The following is an 18,248-nucleotide window of genomic DNA, read 5'->3' on the forward strand; positions in this document are numbered from 1 at the left end:
GAATTTCTGCTGCGTTTTACGGGTCTCCAGGCACCGTATCACGCTCCCTGCGTGGTGAGTCAGCACGCCTCTAGAGTGTTGAAGGAGTGCCACCACGTCGCAGGAAGCACACCTCTAGCGTGTTGAAGGAGTGCCGCCACGTCGCCACCTGCTCAGGAGGTGTGTTGACCGTAAGTTTCATACTTCGGCAATATCCTTTTTTGACCAATATCTAGCCAATACACCACTCCTACATCCATAAGAAAAATAAATTCTGCTTTTTATGTATCGGTATCAATTAAGTTTTGACCAACCATAATTCATAACACAGGTGAAATTTACCAATTTACCATTTGGAGTTTGGGACCCCAATTCTAGTAAAATTTATTAAATGTTTCTGATTTTTATAACCTACAATATATATTAATATTATCTCACAATTATTTTGCCAACTATTTGTAACTTTGAGACCGTAGAGTATTTAATTTTTCAGTCTTATTTAAAAAATAAATTTTATAAATTAATAATCAATACAAATTAATAAACAAGTAAAAGGCAAAAAACTTAAAAAATATTAGCCAATTATTTATTGAAAAATAAAATTATAATATTTTCAAATAATTTCTTTTACCGTCTATTTTGTAAGAGCCACACTTTTTGGAATAACATTTGGCTGGTTTACTTTAAAAAACAGAAAGAATAAACTGAATTTCATTTTATTTTATATTTTATAGAAAATGGAAAGAAAAAATTAGAACCCGTGACTAGTCTACTATGAATCTATGATCACTTTTTCTTCTATTACAAATGCATCTCTCTCTCTCTCTCTCACACACACTGAACTGAACCACTGAAGAAGTAAAAGTGACTCGGTGAGTGACTCACTGAGTTAGTGAAGCTAATGTAGCTTTAGATCTCGAAGCAACGAATGATGAGGAGCTGAAATTGATTCCAATGGAACATTCCAGAAACAGATAGATGAAGTTCTCTATATCTGCCAAGGGAATAAAGAGACTCACGATATCGAGCGGCGTCGGTGCCGGTGGCGGCGCGGCAGAAGATGTATCGCTGAAGATTCCGTCGAAGCCAGCTTCCGGTCGCCGGATTACTGCAAGGACGGCGATTCCGGCGGCGCTGGTGCTCGGAACATTGTTGCCGTTTTTGTTTGTTAGAATCGCAATCTTTGTTCTCGAATCAGCTTCGGTTCGCTCTTCTTTCGGTGAATAATTTTTCCTTTTTTTTATCCTTTTTTTTCACACTTTCTATTTTTGTATTTTTTTTTTACTTTCTGTTTTTATAAGTTTCAGGTTCTTGGATTTTAGATTTTTTGTATTATTTATGTATTTTTTATTTAATAGTTATTATGGTAGTTTTTCAATAATTTTTAATAATTTAGTTACGTGGAGAAGAAGTAAATTAATCACTTTTCAATTATGGAGAAAGTAAATTACCAAATGAGTCTAACTAATATTTATTGTGAATTTATTAAAATAAAAAATAAAAAAGTTTCTATTAATTTAATACGTATAATGAAAACTAATATTAGCTAAACCTTTGTAAAAAAGTGAAACTAACTTTCTATATTTTAAAAGATTGAATAGTTTTTGACGTAAATGGGTTTTTGCAGACTGTGGAGGATGGAGGTTCTTCAGTGGAGCTGACAGGTCATTGGTATGCGCTTCGTTTACCATATTCTTCTTCTTTTGTTACTAGCTTAAAAGTTTTTAAGTTCAGAAGATTAGAAGAAACGGCAACATTTAAGATTTAACCCAGGTTCATAGTCAAATTACTCGTTAAAGGTGTAGGCCTTCTCTAAATTCATCTCTTAAAAAAATTTTATAAATCAAATTAATTTTTGAAAAATTATAAACTAATCATATTTGTCATATTTGTCTTTATGTAACTCCAGCAACAATTTTCGTGTGAACTACTTATGTAAAATATTAATTAATAGCATATATGATATTTAATATGTTTAATTAGATATTAATCAAATACATTTATGAAAATCTATTTATCTAGTCGCTAGATTATATTGGGAATAAAATTTGTATAATTGAAAATAATAATTAAATTAATAAATTTTCATAAATATATTTAGTTAATCTCCAATTAGATATGTTAGGTATTATGTATGCTGTCAATTAACGTTTTACAACATCAATCTTTAACGAAAATTATTAATGGAATAACAAAGATAAATATGATTAAATTTTAATTTTTGATAGACTAATTTAATTAAAAAAAATTTAAAGACAAATTTTAAAAATATATTATTTTTTAAAGACTAATTTGACTATTAACTCTTTAAATCCCTAAAGAGTTTGTAATACAAAAGATGTTTTTTTTTTATCTTATTATATGTAAAGAAAATTATATAAATTGAATATAAATATATATAGTTGAAATATCATTGTGAATTTCATTCTTCATATATGTGATTGATTTACAATCAATCATAATATGTGATATAACTTAGAAATCATAAAATAGTTTACACCGTGTAAATTTTTTAGAACTAAAATCTAATTAAATTAGTTGCTATCGCTTAAATCAAAATAGTTATATTTATCTTCTGTATTTATTATCTGAAACAAAAAACTTTTATTTACGTGACAAAACTACTGAATTTTAGAATAAAATAATTTGCACTAATAATTCATATAAATTTCGTTCATTAGTGAATATCAAGGCTAACATACCCTTATTTTCGTTATGCTTATTCCATCTATTGGTAAACATTTACATTTGCTTTTCTTCTTATTATTAGAGATATAACTTGAAGTGATCTTATAAAATGATATCTGAACTTTTATGTTCTAAAAATTTAAATTTTGATCATTATTATTCTCAAAAAAGAAAGAATTTCAACTTTGTAATATAAAAAAATAGAGCAACAAAAATAGGAGTGTTCATGGATCGGATCCGATTCGCATATCCACGGTGTTTATCTGAATCTGATCCGAAAATTACGGATATAGATCCGATCCACACACTAATAGAATGGATTGCAGATTTTGTGGAGGTATCCCTTACGTGTATCTGCAAAAATAAAGAAATAAATAAATAAATATTCTTTTTATATTTTATTTTAACTAATAATTATTATATATGCTATATTATTTTAATTTATTATTTAAGAAAATATATTTAATATTATTTTAAGAGTAAACATATTTAAAAGAATAAAAAACAAAAATTTATTGATATTTTTTAATAAAAATAAGCACTTAAAAATATTTTTGTGTTTTTGTGGATATATCTAATAAATGATATCTACAAATATGCAAATTGGATTCAAGCTTAGAAATTACAGATATTGGATCATGATTTTAGTGCAGATCGGATAAAAATTTTGGTCATATCCGATTGGCGATCACTCCTAAACAAAAACGATACCTTGACTATTCATGTCACTAACTATGTCAATATCTCTTTCTTTCTAGTTTTTGATAAAGAGTTATCCACCAAAGAAGGGTAGTGTCTGTCTATCTGTCACCAACTTAGGCACAGTCCTCTCCATCATCACTTTTGAGTGGATCATGTCCATCATCCACTCGGTGAACTGTGATAGTTCTGTTCTTAGCTGTTCCTTGACTTGCCAGTGTCCTTCATCCATATGTTCTGCTTGTAAAATCTCTGCTTCATGTGGTTAAAGTCTCTGAAGATTCTAGTGTATGGATTACTAATGCAATCAAATGAAACTGCACAAAAGAAAACTTACAAATTGGTACAGAAGGAAAAAACAATCCTTTAATCCACCATGTTTTAGCTTTTTTAATTCAAGTTATCATGCTTTCTGCTGCAGTTTCCTTCCACTCCTTTGATAAAGAAAAAAAATCTCTTTATAAATTAATATATATGAGACAAGATGTTCTCCACATTTAATTTCATCCAATGGTAAAAGGCTACAGAAATTATATCATATTAGATAAAGAAAAAGAAATACAGCTACACATCAAAATTTTATTGTGTGTACTCGTTAATGAAACTTAATTATCTTTGTTATGATTATAAATCACTTAACATTTGTTATGCATGTGCACGAAGAAACTAAGAGATGAGCTTACCAGAGCACTAATGGAGGCAAATGAGGGTAATGATGATATAGGAGCTGAGTCATTCAATGAACTTGTGAAAGAGTTTACCTCAAAACAAGACCTTAAGACTTTTGCTTTCAAGACCAAAGCCATGGTACATTTACTGTGTTTGCTTTTGATAGTTACCCTTTAATGTGAAATAAATTGCTTGGTTCAGTGTGGTGATTTCAGACTGAAAATCATGAGAAGCACCACAAGAGAGGAAACTGATTTGAATATACATATGATTACTTAACAAGAACAGCTGAATTTCGTTATGGTGTACATTGTGTCTCCACAGAGAGTTCATGTTATAAATCGGGAATGTGAGGAGTCAGGGAAGCTAGCATAACAAGAAAAATAATGAGTTGAATTGAAACTTGATGAATTGATCAATCGTAGCACACAATTAAGTATCAATGTTTTAAAGCAGCTATGATTTTATTACTTCTAAAATTAGCATTATGAGAATTTGAGTGATGATACATCATAATCAAAGTATCCCTCCCTTTAAATAAGTTCTTGCATTACAGTCCATTTAAGTAAACTATCATAATCAAAATATGCATTTTTTTTTCTGGTTTACACTCAGTTGTTACAGATGGAACGCAAAGCGCAGTTAGCAAAACAGCAGGAATCAGTTTACTGGCATCTTGCTTCACAGGGTATTCCCAAAAGTCTCCATTGTCTTAGTTTGAATTTAGTTGAAGAGTATGCTATAAACGCCATTGCTCGCTCTCGTCTACCTTCTCCCGAATACGCAACTCGCCTCATCGATCCTAATTTTCGCCACCTGGTTCTCCTAACTGACAATGTCCTTGCTGCCTCTGTTGTTGTGGCCTCTGCAGTTCGAAATTCAGCCAACCCAGAAAAACTAGTCTTTCACATTGTTACCAACAAGGAAACTTATACTCCAATGCATGCTTGGTTTTCCACCAATTCAATTGAATCAGCAGTTGTTGAAGTAAGGGGATTGCACCAATATGATTGGTCTGCAGAGGTAAATGCTGATATTAAAGATATGCTGGATATCAATCACTTAATTTGGAAGCATTATCATAGTAAAGAGAAAGACCTCAACTATAGTCAAGATCATAACAGATATTTGGACACTTTAAGGCCTAGCAGCCGTTCATTGATGAATCATCTCATCATTTACCTCCCTAAGGTAATTTGTTAATGATGGTCATTTTAATCTTTTGATACATTCATAAATAACAAAGTCTGAACAGTTGAACAACCATCACTAAGCAAACTACTAATAACAAAGCCTCAATTCTTCATGATGATTGTTTCATCGTCTGATTTTCGACCACAACAGCTGTTTCCAGATCTCAAGAAGATAGTATTTCTGGATGATGATGTTGTAGTGCAACAAGACATATCTTCTTTGTGGGAACTAAATCTTAATGGTAAAGTCAGCGGTTCAGTATTCAGGTCATGGTGTGGAAATGGTTGCTGCTCTGCTGGGACTAAATACATGGACTACTTGAACTTCTCACATCCTCTCATATCATCAAGCTTCAACGGCGACCGTTATACATGGCTGTATGGCATGAATATATTTGATCTTGAAGCTTGGAGGAACACAAATATCACTGAGATTTACCATCATTGGTTGAAACTTGTAAGTATACAATAATACACTTGATGATGAATGTCTAGCACCTTCAATTTTTCCTTTAAAATGGTGTCTCATTCTTGATGCAGAACATAGATATTTGAAATTTTCATAAAATGTTTCAATTATATTATAATATGTGATGCAATTTGCAAAAAATCTTCAGGATTTTCATGGTTTATTTATTTAGTAATTATGGTATAGTATTGTTTACTTGAGCATTTTTCTTCTCTTCATATCTGATTCTTCAGAACCTGAAGTCTGGATTGGAATTGTGGAATCCAGGATTGCTTCCTCCTGCATTGATTGCATTTGAGGGTCAAGTACATTCTATAAACTCATCAATGCTTGTGACTGATTTAGGCCATCGCCATCGCTCTGGTGAAATCAGCAGAGAAAGAGTGGAAGCTGCCGCAGTTATTCATTTCGCCGGCCCTGCAAAACCATGGCTTGAAATTAGTTTCCCAGAGGTTCGAAGTTTATGGAGTCGATATGTAAATTTCTCTAATAAATTTACTAGGAGATGTGGAATAATTACAGGGTGAAAAATGAACAAAGTTCTTCAAAATATTTATATAGATTGAAGCAAAGATAACGTGTGGTGTTAGAGGGAAGAAGGTTTTGCCTTCAGTCTCTAATAACCAACACGTTCTGCATAGTATTGTATCAGTTAATTAAGCCATGTCAATATAAATAGTAAATAATAGATGAAGCTATATTTAGAAGGATTCAAGCATCACAAAAACAGTTTTTATAATAATGGAGAAATGCTTTGCTCGATTTGAAATTTCAGTTGGATAGTTCTTTAATCTGTATGCAGTTTGTGTTAGCATGCAATCCAATGGCTTTTGTGATTATATTGTAAATATTCTTTTGAGTACGTAATATATAGATTAATCAAAATTTAATTTAATTATCACTACCCAGTTAATGAGTACATAATATAGATGGGTTTGATGAAGCAATCTCAATATTCCGAATATTATCACTACCCAGTTATTGAAATATTTTCCTTCATTTAACTCATAGGAGCAAAGTAGCAAAGAGAAACATACACACAGAAAAAAAAAGTGAGAAAGAAAGTGGTTCTTATTTAGAGATACATCAGCATCAATAATATTAATATTATGTTCGGTATATGGTTGCAAAAGTTGGTTCTTTCCTTCCCAGTTGGAAGAAATTTTGTAACTAAAGTAAATTCCAAAAGCGTTATAATTAAAGATCACACTACTATTGGAACTATATATATATATATATATCAGATAGATTAAATTATGTAGGCTGTGCTTGAACTTCCATTGGTTTCCACCACCCTCTATCAGCTGCAGTCAAATAAAGGTAAAATAAGGTTGTGAGAAACATACCAAAATAATAATGATCAATGTTGCATTGCTAAGGGAACTCAAGCAAATCCATGAGACCATGAACTATGTATATGAAATATAATTTGACTTTATCTTCCCTTATTCTTTACTATGTATATAGAAAATAACTTTATTACAAATAGCATTTAAAAAAAAGTTTTATGGAGATAGTCAAAATTATGGATTAACTCTGTATATAAAATATAATTTGACTTTATTTTTTCGTATTTTTTATTATTATATAAATTTTTGTAGATATCTTCGTCATGACATCTTTACATGAGGATGACATTTTGAATAGTTAGATAATTCAGTTAAATATATCAAATTATGTAACGATTTGCAATGCCATTTTCATCATCTTCTTTGATAAAGATATTTTTATGCAATTACCCACCATGAATCTCTCCCTTAAGTTTCTTACTCCCCGTTTTCCTATTTTATCTTTAATTATTTAATTATCATCATATCTTATATTTTGTTATAGTAATTAAGCAGTGGAAGAAGAGAAGTAGATGTATATAAATGGATGCTTACACAAGAATATTGGTGAGCAGATCCTAAAAGAAGTTGCGATCAAATGGTGGTGGTGGTTGTTGTGAAGATGCAATTGTGTCACATATAGTTCCTCCACCAGGTGCCATTAAAAAATTTTGTTCCTGTTGATGTTGTTGTTGTTGTTGAGCTCTCTCAAATTCACCTATCTGCACCAACATATATATATACAAAATATAAAAATAAATTTAAAAGTTAATGATAGATATAATATATAAATATATGTATTTCAAGGAACATAAGCATTATATTTTACTTTGGATTCAGATGAATCAAATTCTATAGTATTTTACTGTTGAAAAATATTTTCAACAAAATTATTCACTTTTTTCAGCACATAATAATCTTACAATTTATAGCACATATGGCATCATTTGGCATGCATAGTTTCCCAGCATAGTTTTTTTTTTATTACAATCTTTCCATAGTCAAGAATACTTTAAAATGCTTTTTTTTTGGACAATAGGTGACCATTAATTACGAATATTCTATTAAAATAATTAATTTTAGCATAAGTAATTAAAAAAATCCCTTGTAATGATGTAGCGGAAACATTGAATTTCAAAGAAATTGTTATATATTTTAAATTGCTTTAGAATAATGTTATTTAAAAGTGATTATTTTGTTAAAGCGTTTTGTTGATCGTAAAAAATTAATAAATTTAGTGCACATTTGAATTCCAATTTAAATGCGGTCTCTATTTTTTGAATTAGAGATTTTTTTTATTTATGATGTAAAATTTGTTATTTGCAACTCTATTAAACATAATTAAGATAAAATTTTAACTACATCTAAATTGTTGTTACAAAATTTGAATTTCATTCAATTTCTTCTGTTAAAATTATCTTCAAATGTTTAAAATAAAATTGAAACAATTAAAATATTTGAGGCATACTTTAAACATTTTCTTTTGTAAAGTTTTCTATTGAAATTTACCTTATCAATGAATAAATAAAATTAAAGGTGTGGTTGTGTAGAGATTCAGGAACAGACCTTTGCTCTCAGAAAATTGTTGTGGTTTTGCAGCTCAATTTCCTGCACATACATTGTAAGTATACACATTTTTTTAATTCTTACATTTTTAATTTAATATTATTTCCTAATAGTGTTTTAAATTTATAATACAAAAATAAATAAATAAATAAAGTAAATGGGCAAAATGTTTAATAATAATAATAATACCAAATTAAAGTAATGATATAAGTACCCGTTTTTGCATGAATTCAACTTCAGCTAACAATGTTTCATGCTGCAATAACATTTAAAAGTGAGAACAAGTTAGAATTTTAAATATTTTTCATTTCAACAAAAAGCATGAGACTCATTATTATCATCTTTACTGTGTCCAAAAATATTTGATACTCTTGAAATATTCCATAATGGAAAAAATTATATACCTTTCTGGATCTGACTCTGCTTAAGCCTTTCTCCAATCTGCTTTCAAGGTTCTTTAGTTCCTTAAGGCTTAGAGTGCTGAGTGCTTCACCAAGGATGTGCCTGAAAAACAAAATAATGCATTGCTTATTATTTATTTACTCACTTAATTATATATTCATCAATATAAGAAATTAATTAAAAGTAGTACCTGTTTAGATTTTGAATCTCTCTGATTTGTCTTTTCAATTTGGTTGATTCTTGCTGGTAATACTGATATTGGTACATATTATTGTTATATGGAGGAGAATCAAAATATGGTAAAACCAATATGTATTGAAAATTTGGTATATACATATAAATTCAAGATGAATAATATACGTACTTTAGATTTTTGTAATATGAGAAGTGCACATATTAGTTAACAGTTATTAGTTTATATTTTTAATTATTAAAATGTTTAATTTAATATTATATATTTTAATTTTATTTATTTATTTAACAATTTGTATTTTATATTAATGGGTTTATAGGATTTTCTTAATTTTAATTTAATATAAGATATATAAATATCTCTTAAATTATTATAGATAGATAAATAAAAATAAAAAGAATAAAAAATATATTTTTATTTTTGTGATAAAATTATAATATAAATAAGTAAGGTTGAGTGAATTTTTTTTTTGGTAGTAGAAAATTAAATAGAAAAAATGGAGTCTTTTCCATTTGATTTTAATTTATTTCAAACTTTGATGTGTATAAATAAGTTTTAATGAGTCTCTTTTATTGTATCAAAAAATTGAATAAAAAATAAAATTATTTTTATTATATTTTTTTAATCTATCTCTTTTATTTTATTTATTCTGTATTTTTTAATTCAATTTTAGTTATTATTTTATTCTTTATCCTTTCGATATTTTATCAATGAAGTTCCATCTTACACGAGCGTAACATTAAGATAAAAACACAGAAATATAAAATTACGTTTAACAGATAAGACATAAATATAGATATTATATTTAAAAATATTAAATTAATGTATTTGGTATCTCTTTTAATAGAAATGACACAATAATATTAATAAAAACACAATTTTTTTTAATTTTGTATGTAAATAATAATAGTAAATTTAACTTTTATAATTTATTCTTTTTATATTTAATTTATCATCAAATAATGTAATTAAATATTAATTTTTATATTTCTATTTTTTATGTTTTATTCTTAATATTATATTTTGTCCTGTTCTCCTAATCAAACACTGCTTTAAATACGATGGAAGGCAATAATTTGAAAAGGAAAATCCACCTTAATTAAACCATTATTAGAGCGGGTAATTTTGTTAATATAAATTAGATTTGGCAATTTTTTTATATTTCGAAAATCGGAGAATAAATTATCTCCTATAATGTATTATTGCATGAAAAGTCTCTTCTGTATACTTTTAGCATATAAAATAAAGAAGTATTCAGTTATTATAATCTATAGTTAAAATTTGTATAGAAATAAGCTTTTGAAGAAATATATATCAAATGCAGTTTAAGAATGCAAAAATATTTCATAAGTTTCATACTCCTATAAAAGTATGAAATGATGCAATAAATTAACAATTTAGTGTTTAATTCAAATAAATATATAAGAAGATTTATTTTTACATGTTAAATTTATGTATAATTTGACCTATATCATGTGATAATATTAATTTATCTTCCAGTTTCCATAAGCTAATAGAACAATCGCTATGAGATTTTAGTTAATTTAAAATTAAATTACTATATTAATTACGCATAATTTAATGAACTCTTCCATAAAAGAATTTATGTAATGTTTAATTAGTTTTATTTCATCAAGACCATTTTCCCCTTGTTTTATTATTATTATTATTATTATTATTATTATTATTATAGAAGTGAATTATGAAAAATATGTCAATTATGATTCAACAATGCATTTATAAATAGTAATAAATATATTATTTATTTATATTATTAGTATTATTTGAATAGATTTACCTGCGTGTTAGCTTCAGACACAGATTCTGCGCTTGTGGAAGTAGAATATGCTTTTTTATACCTTTCAATTGTTGCCCTAACACTTCAAATAAAAACAAATGTGAAAAACAAAAATCTTGCTAATTATAAGAAATTTCTTTTGTCTTAATAATCTATAACTTCTATGATAATAAATTTCATTGATTTTAATTAGTGATTTTTTCAACAAAGGCAAATTTGAATATATATGATACTTTCTGTTCATTTAAATTAAACAATAATTAGCTAGGATGAATTAAAGATAAATATATATATATATATATATATATATATATATATATATATATATATATATATTTATTCATTTTTGTCAACAAATAAAGCCATTTGAATATATATGCCTAACGTTACTATATTTCCTTAAACAGAAAGCGTACGAATTAAATAAGATATGTCTCTATTTTATTGCATAAAAATATCATAAAACTTTTAATTTTCTTCCTTGTTTCTACCTTCACTTTCAATGCAAATGTCTGTGGAAAACTGATGCATGTTCTCAATAACTCAATGCAGCTCAGAACTTTGTACTTTCTTTTTGTTTAACTAATTAATTAATTAATTATTTCCTTCATCTTCTAATAACTTCACTGATGTTACCTCTGATTATTTATTTTTTATTTATTTTTAATAAGTTTTCAAAAATAAAATAAAATAAGATATAAAAAATAGAAAAACATAATTTTATTACTTTCTTTATCTTCACAAAATCAGAAAAAAAACCCTGAGAAATGAAAACATAGTCAAAGTCAAACAGACCCTAATAACTTGAAAGAAATATTGGTATAGCAATATTTAATTATATAAAATGCAAATAATAAAAAATGAGATATATATGTAAATAGTGTAGTGAGGAATGTAGGGGTAACCTTCCTTTTTCATTGAAATGTTCATCAGAAGACATGCATAGTAAATTGGTGTTCATAGGAAATTGACATCAATAGTGGAAGCTTTATTTCCACAAACATGAAAACAAATGAAAAGAGAGACGACTTTGCTTTTATCTATTCTTAGAATCTATTATCATGCTGTTGCTTTATAATTTATATAATAAAAAATTAGAAGATTTCAGAGAGAATTATAATAACTTGTAAATCCTGTTAGCTTCTTTTTGGATAATATTTATTTATCGATTTACTTTATATGTATATCAAAATTAGTCACTAAAATCAGACACAAGTATAAAATATTTATTGAAATATAAATACATATTAAAAATAATATAATAAAAATTAGAAGATTTCAGAGAGAATTATAATAACTTGTAAATCCTGTTAGCTTCTTTTTGGATAATATTTATTTATCGATTTACTTTATATGTATATCAAAATTAGTCACTAAAATCAGACACAAGTATAAAATATTTATTGAAATATAAATACATATTAAAAATAAATTAAACCACATATGTATTATTTATACACAAATATATTAGTAACTGATTTTGATGTACAAATAATATTTTTGTTATTTATTAAAAAATAATATTTTTTTTAAGAAATTCCTAAATAATATTTTTTTCTCTTTATTTATAAAATATATATTTTTTTTCTATAAAATTGAAATAGGATACATGCACTTTGGCCGTTAAATCAAGATCTCTTTCAATAATCATATATATATAAACCAGTAAGAATTATTTGGTTGATTCAAATAATTTATAAAATATATTTTTATAAATTTGCCAGCCGGCCCGCCCTCATTTTTTTTAAATATTTAAAATGTTTTAGTAAGTTAATTAAATTAAAAGATAAAATTTATAACTTGAAAACTAATTATTTGATGAAATTAAATTCATAAGTCAATAAAAATTTGATTTAAAAGTATAAAAGGGACTTAATTTTTTGCTTTATGTAAAAAAATTAGGCAAGAGAAGAAAATTTATATTTTATAAATAAATGTTATTTAGAAATCTCGCAAAAGAGTGAAATATTATTTTATTTATTTCTTATATTAAAAAAACTAGGAGTTTGAGAGGGAGGGGGGGGGGGGGGGGACTTACACAAATGAAAAAGAAAGACTTTAAATGAATGAAGATCTCAATATCTATTCTAGTGAAAAATAATTAATAATTTATATGGAGATATTCACGTGATTCAAAAATCATATTTAGTAACTTCTATATTGCTATACAATAATAAATTTAAATTCAGCATTGCATAACAATGCAACAGTTACTAATACGATTTTTGAATTATCTGGGTTAAAATACACTCACATAGAATCTATGTATATATTTAGTAACTTCCTTATTCCTCGTTTGCATTTATTTAACTTTAAAAATCAAAACTCCTTTTTGTTTCAAAATAAGTGCTTAAAAAAGCTCGGTGGTCAACTTTCGTTTATCTATCCATACGAAAAAAAATAAATTCATTTGACACTTTCTATAATGTTATTAATTAATTATGTAACACTTGTATATTATTTTATATTAATGCATATAAAAAGAAAAAAAAAGTTCTGATAAATATTTATCATTTTTCATCCATTTAATAATGTAACGAGTTAAATAGAACAATTTGATATCATTATCACTATTAAGTGCTCTTAAACACTCATTAACACCCAACCCTAACACCCTAACAATTATATTAAGTTTACACTAAAATAAACCATTAAAATAAGTCACCAATATAAAATATATATATAAAAATATAAAATATATACACATTAAAAATTAGTTAAACTACACATATATTTATAGACTAAATATATAGTAGTTAATTTTGGTGTGCAAATAATAATTTTATACTTCAAATTTCTTTTGCTACAAATTTTCATAAAAAAAATTAAGTTAATAAGTAGTTAGAGATACATAAATAATAATATTATATATCTAACACAAATTTGTGCGAATAATAATGAGTAGTTATTTTTACTAATAGGATTGGATGGTGTAGCTGAGAAACCCTAACTGAAAATATAATCTTATGATTTCCTTCACAACACACCGTATTAGAAAGGACAAAATTTATGAAAGCTGAGAACAAATTTGGACTTTTATGAACCTTTAGACACAACATATTTGCCATAGATATGGTGATGAGAAAAATTGGTTTCAACTTTAAAGGAATCTATCTGAGCCCTTTGACTCCACAAACCCTACAAACTAATTGGTTTTCGATAATTACTACCTTAGCTTGTACGAAATAGAGAAGGTCCAACAGATCCATTTTAATGTTTTTTTTATTTTTATTTTTTAATAAAAAGGAGATTTTAATTTGATTGGTGAATTAATTTTTTTAGCTAACATCAACCAAATTTATTTAAAAATTTTATTTATTTTAAATATTTTAAAAATAATATTTTTTTAAATAAAAAAATTTATGACTAGTATTAATTAATTAAAAGTCAGAAAAATTTTAAAGTATATTAGTACACTAGTATTTCAGTAATTTTTAACCGTTAATCTTAATTATAAAAAATATATATAATATATATAATTAAGATTAACGATTAAAATTTACTGAAACATCAGTATACTGGTATACTTAAAAACTTTCTTAAAAGTTAATTTCTATATTCTCTTATATTAATTTTAATGCAAATAAAATTTTACACAATTATTCAGTTACAATTATATATTTAAATAATTTTTGAAGTAATAAATTTAAAATTTATTTTTACTGATAATGTAATAATATATGATTAATTGTTCTAATAAAACTCTATTATATTGACCGTGCATAAAACTTTAATTCATATATATTATTAGTGACTAACTAGTGAAAATCTAACCCTACTTTTGAATTTTGGATGATCAAATTGACCTAATCTGACAAATTGATGAAGAAGTAGAAGAGAGATCAGATCAGAAGCAAGGGGATGAATGAGTGCAAGACAGCTTTTATATTTGTGGCAGAAATTTCTAGGTTTTGAGGTTTTCATATGAAGGGAAAGAAAGAGAGGATTGGACATAACAACATATATGAGAAAAATATATACACATTAATTACACAAAGAAGCTAAGATCTATCTCTGCCTTCAAATCTTTGAAACCCTAATTAAAGCTGTTACTCATCTTCTTCTTCTTCTTCTGCTATATTTATATATATAGTACTTTATTATGGCTTATTATTACTATCTCCTAGTTGGCACAGATCTGCAACCTTTTCAAAGTTCAGACCGAACAAACTGATCCAGAAGCATAAAAAAAGCAAGAAAGAAGAAAAAAAAATAGACACAAAATAAAATATGCTATATACATACACATACACAGTCCACAAAGAAAAATTAATTAGAATTATAAACCAAAACACTTTTATTTAAAAAAAATATAAAACAAAAAGAGGTTGTGGAATTGAAGAAAATAATCACCTAGGACCTTAAATAATTTTTTTATTATTAAAAAAGGTTTTACTTTGTGTGGGATAAAAGAAAATTAAATAATTACGTATTAGGTCTAAAAGATTTTACTAATCAAGAATAATCAAATTCATCAATTTCTAAAAATTTAATTTATTTAAAAAAATACTACACACCAAAATTAACCATTAAAATTAGTTAGTATATATTTGTGTACAAATATATGTATATATGGTTTAACTCTATTTTACTTTAATAGTTGATTTTGGTGTATACTTATCATTATTTTTCTAATTACAAACTTTTTTTGTGTTGATTACATAAAAAAAATCTGATAATAAGGCAGCATCATGAACATGAAGATGTGGTTATGTGTATAAACAAGTTTTAAAGTAATTAGGAAAAATTAAAGTATAATAATATAGAAATAGTTAAGAGATTTGAACCTGTTGTTAGCATACTCATACAAACGGCCACGACTGGAGAAGACAACAAGAGCGACTTCAGCATCACAAAGCACAGACAGTTCATAAGCTTTCTTCAGCAATCCGTTCCGCCTCTTACAGAACGTCACCTGCCGATTCGTCGTGTTCTCGATTCGCTTGATCTCGATCTTCCCTCTTCCCATTCTCTTCTGAGACGAAGATCCTTCATGAGCATCACCACCTCCACCACTTTGATGTGGAAGCTCCATGCTTCAAGCTAAGATGTTATAATAATAATAATAATCAAGACATAAAAGCACAAAAAATAATTCTAATTTTAATTAATTTGTTTGTACCTGATATATAGGTATTTGGAGTTAAGCGAAATCCTGAAACTTCAAAGGGTTTGCAAAATATGGAAGTGGTTTTGGTTTCTTAGCCCTTGCCTACACACAGGTATTTATGGACTCAAAACTGCTACACTTCAAAATTAACTTCCCGTCTTTGGAGAGAGAGAGAAAAAATTACTTTATATTTGTTTATAGGGATGAAATATTGAGATAGAGACACAGAGTGAAGAGAAATATTGTGTTATTTTGTATGCAAAAGATACAGAGATATTTTGGATACAACTTATTTTTTATTTTTTCTTTTATTATTATTGTTGATTTTTATAATTATATTTTTTTACTATTATATTTTTTTTCTCAAATTTTTTGATGAAAAAAATGAAAAAAAAATTGAATTTTCATAATATATTTTAGTTTATCACTAAATAGAATATAAGAATACAAAACTTTGTATTTCTGTTTTTTGTATCTTATTCTCAGCGTCTTATTTTATCCTATTCTTAAAAATAAATGCAGTCATATACATTATTTTTGTTTATACAATTTTTTATAAAAATGTTTGGAGCGATAAGTTGAAAATCATAGGTAGTTTGTAAGAGTTAAGTTTCAGTCAATTTATCTCTGACATTGGCGAATTACACTATACTGATTTAATCTTAAAAATTTTAATTGTTATAATTTTTTGTCTTTTAAATTTGAAAAAGTGTACCACGTTAATCCCTCGTATATTTTTTATCACCGGAATTCTACTTCATTAGTGATGTGGTCTCACCCTGCCACGCTGGACATATTAACAGTTAGTTGAGTTGAATTAATAGTATAATTATATTGATTTGGCCTTTTTTTTCTTTTATGACTTAAACCACAAAACGTTTCCAATCTTCTTTTTCTTCTTCTTCTTTCTCATTTTTTCTACTTCTTCTCATTGTTCTTTTTCTTTGTGCATCGTTGCAGGTCTAGGATAATGATTTCAAGTGATAGCCAGAATTTCATGCGCTCAACAACCAGGATTCTAATTCAAAACAGGGCTTTGAGAGTATTAGAGTAATATAGCTGCGGGTGCCATCCTGTTCTCTATTGGTCAATGATAAATTCTAATTCTAACAAGTTATTTTTTAGATGTCTGAATTATAATATAAAAAAAAAGGTGCTTAATTATTTCAGTTTTGTTATTATTAAAAAGATGTGGTGTAAATTATTTGCATTAGTTGACTATTGATAAAAAGAAATGATTGAAAGTAAAAGTATGAAATTTATAAAAAAAAGGTTGATCAAGTTAAGCTAGCTTAATTTTGTCTAGAGAATTGACAAACTGAAAGCTGAATTGAAAACTCAAATTATACATTCAATTATTACTTTTAACTATATTTGTAATGTCAATAGTTGCTATGATATTGTTTTGAAGGTTTAGGAAGAATTTAGTGTGATAATGAAGGCAATATATAATGTATGAAAGAAAAATTTAACATTGTAATAATTTGAAAAAAAAATACATAATATTAAATTCATTATTTGTTGTTGAAATAAATACATCTTTAAATGTTAATGAGTTATAATTCAAATGATATAGTCTCTTCATACTCATCTAAGAGGTCGTCGGTTCGAGTCTCCCTATTTTCAGTAAAAAAAAAATACATCTTTAAATGATGTTACTTTTTTTGAAATAAATACATAATATTAAATGTAACAAGTGTGTAATTATAGATGTTACACACATAAAATTATAAATATTAAATTAAATAAAATATTTTTGAATTATTATTTTTTAGTATTATTCTTTTTTATATATTTTTATTTTTATTAAAAAATTTATAAAAACAAATAATATGAACAATTTTTTATACCATTAAAAAAAGTGTGCAAAAAAATATAAACAAATAATACAGATATTATTTCTTTTTTATGTAAGGAATTTAATGCGTAATCTATAAGTTCTAAATATTTTTGGAGCATATTAATATTTGACATGTGTTTTAAAAACTATGACCATTTTTTTTAATTCTTTGTTATAATAATTAAAGACTTCTTAATAAGTAATAATACTTACTAAAAACATTATGAAATTTTTATTGAAAGTTGTAAATTAAAAGTAATTTTTTTAAAAATTTATTACATTAAATACATTATAATTAATTAGAAACACTATAA

The 18,248-nt window shown here is 26.1% G+C and overlaps 2 protein-coding genes across 6 annotated transcripts; one reads left to right on the top strand and one right to left on the bottom strand.

Annotated features, from left to right (window-relative positions):
- Positions 1-773: 773 nt before the first annotated feature.
- LOC130963122 (probable galacturonosyltransferase 15) lies at positions 774-6,438 on the top strand. Of its 5 annotated transcripts, XM_057889288.1 has the most exons (7): positions 778-1,198; positions 1,607-1,650; positions 4,030-4,173; positions 4,651-4,723; positions 4,907-5,226; positions 5,380-5,685; positions 5,931-6,438. In XM_057889288.1, exons 1-7 carry the CDS (start codon positions 958-960, stop codon positions 6,222-6,224), a joined length of 1,422 nt encoding a protein of 473 aa, XP_057745271.1. In that variant the 5' UTR covers positions 778-957; the 3' UTR covers positions 6,225-6,438. The 5 variants fall into 5 exon arrangements, with proteins under 5 accessions (XP_057745266.1, XP_057745279.1, XP_057745262.1 ...); XM_057889283.1 differs by having other exon boundaries at positions 774-1,198; positions 4,651-5,226; positions 6,043-6,408; XM_057889296.1 differs by having other exon boundaries at positions 774-1,198; positions 4,651-5,226; positions 5,965-6,217.
- A 1,165-nt stretch (positions 6,439-7,603) lies between these two features.
- LOC130974994 (agamous-like MADS-box protein MADS1) lies at positions 7,604-15,980 on the bottom strand. The gene is made up of 7 exons (XM_057899829.1): positions 15,772-15,980; positions 10,985-11,066; positions 9,184-9,245; positions 8,996-9,095; positions 8,806-8,847; positions 8,592-8,633; positions 7,604-7,747 (listed from the first exon to the last, which is right to left on the bottom strand). Exons 1-7 carry the CDS (start codon positions 15,951-15,953, stop codon positions 7,604-7,606), a joined length of 654 nt encoding a protein of 217 aa, XP_057755812.1. The 5' UTR covers positions 15,954-15,980.
- Positions 15,981-18,248: the final 2,268 nt, after the last annotated feature.

This window comes from Arachis stenosperma, chromosome 1, assembly GCF_014773155.1.
Source record: "Arachis stenosperma cultivar V10309 chromosome 1, arast.V10309.gnm1.PFL2, whole genome shotgun sequence".
NCBI lineage: Eukaryota > Viridiplantae > Streptophyta > Magnoliopsida > Fabales > Fabaceae > Arachis > Arachis stenosperma.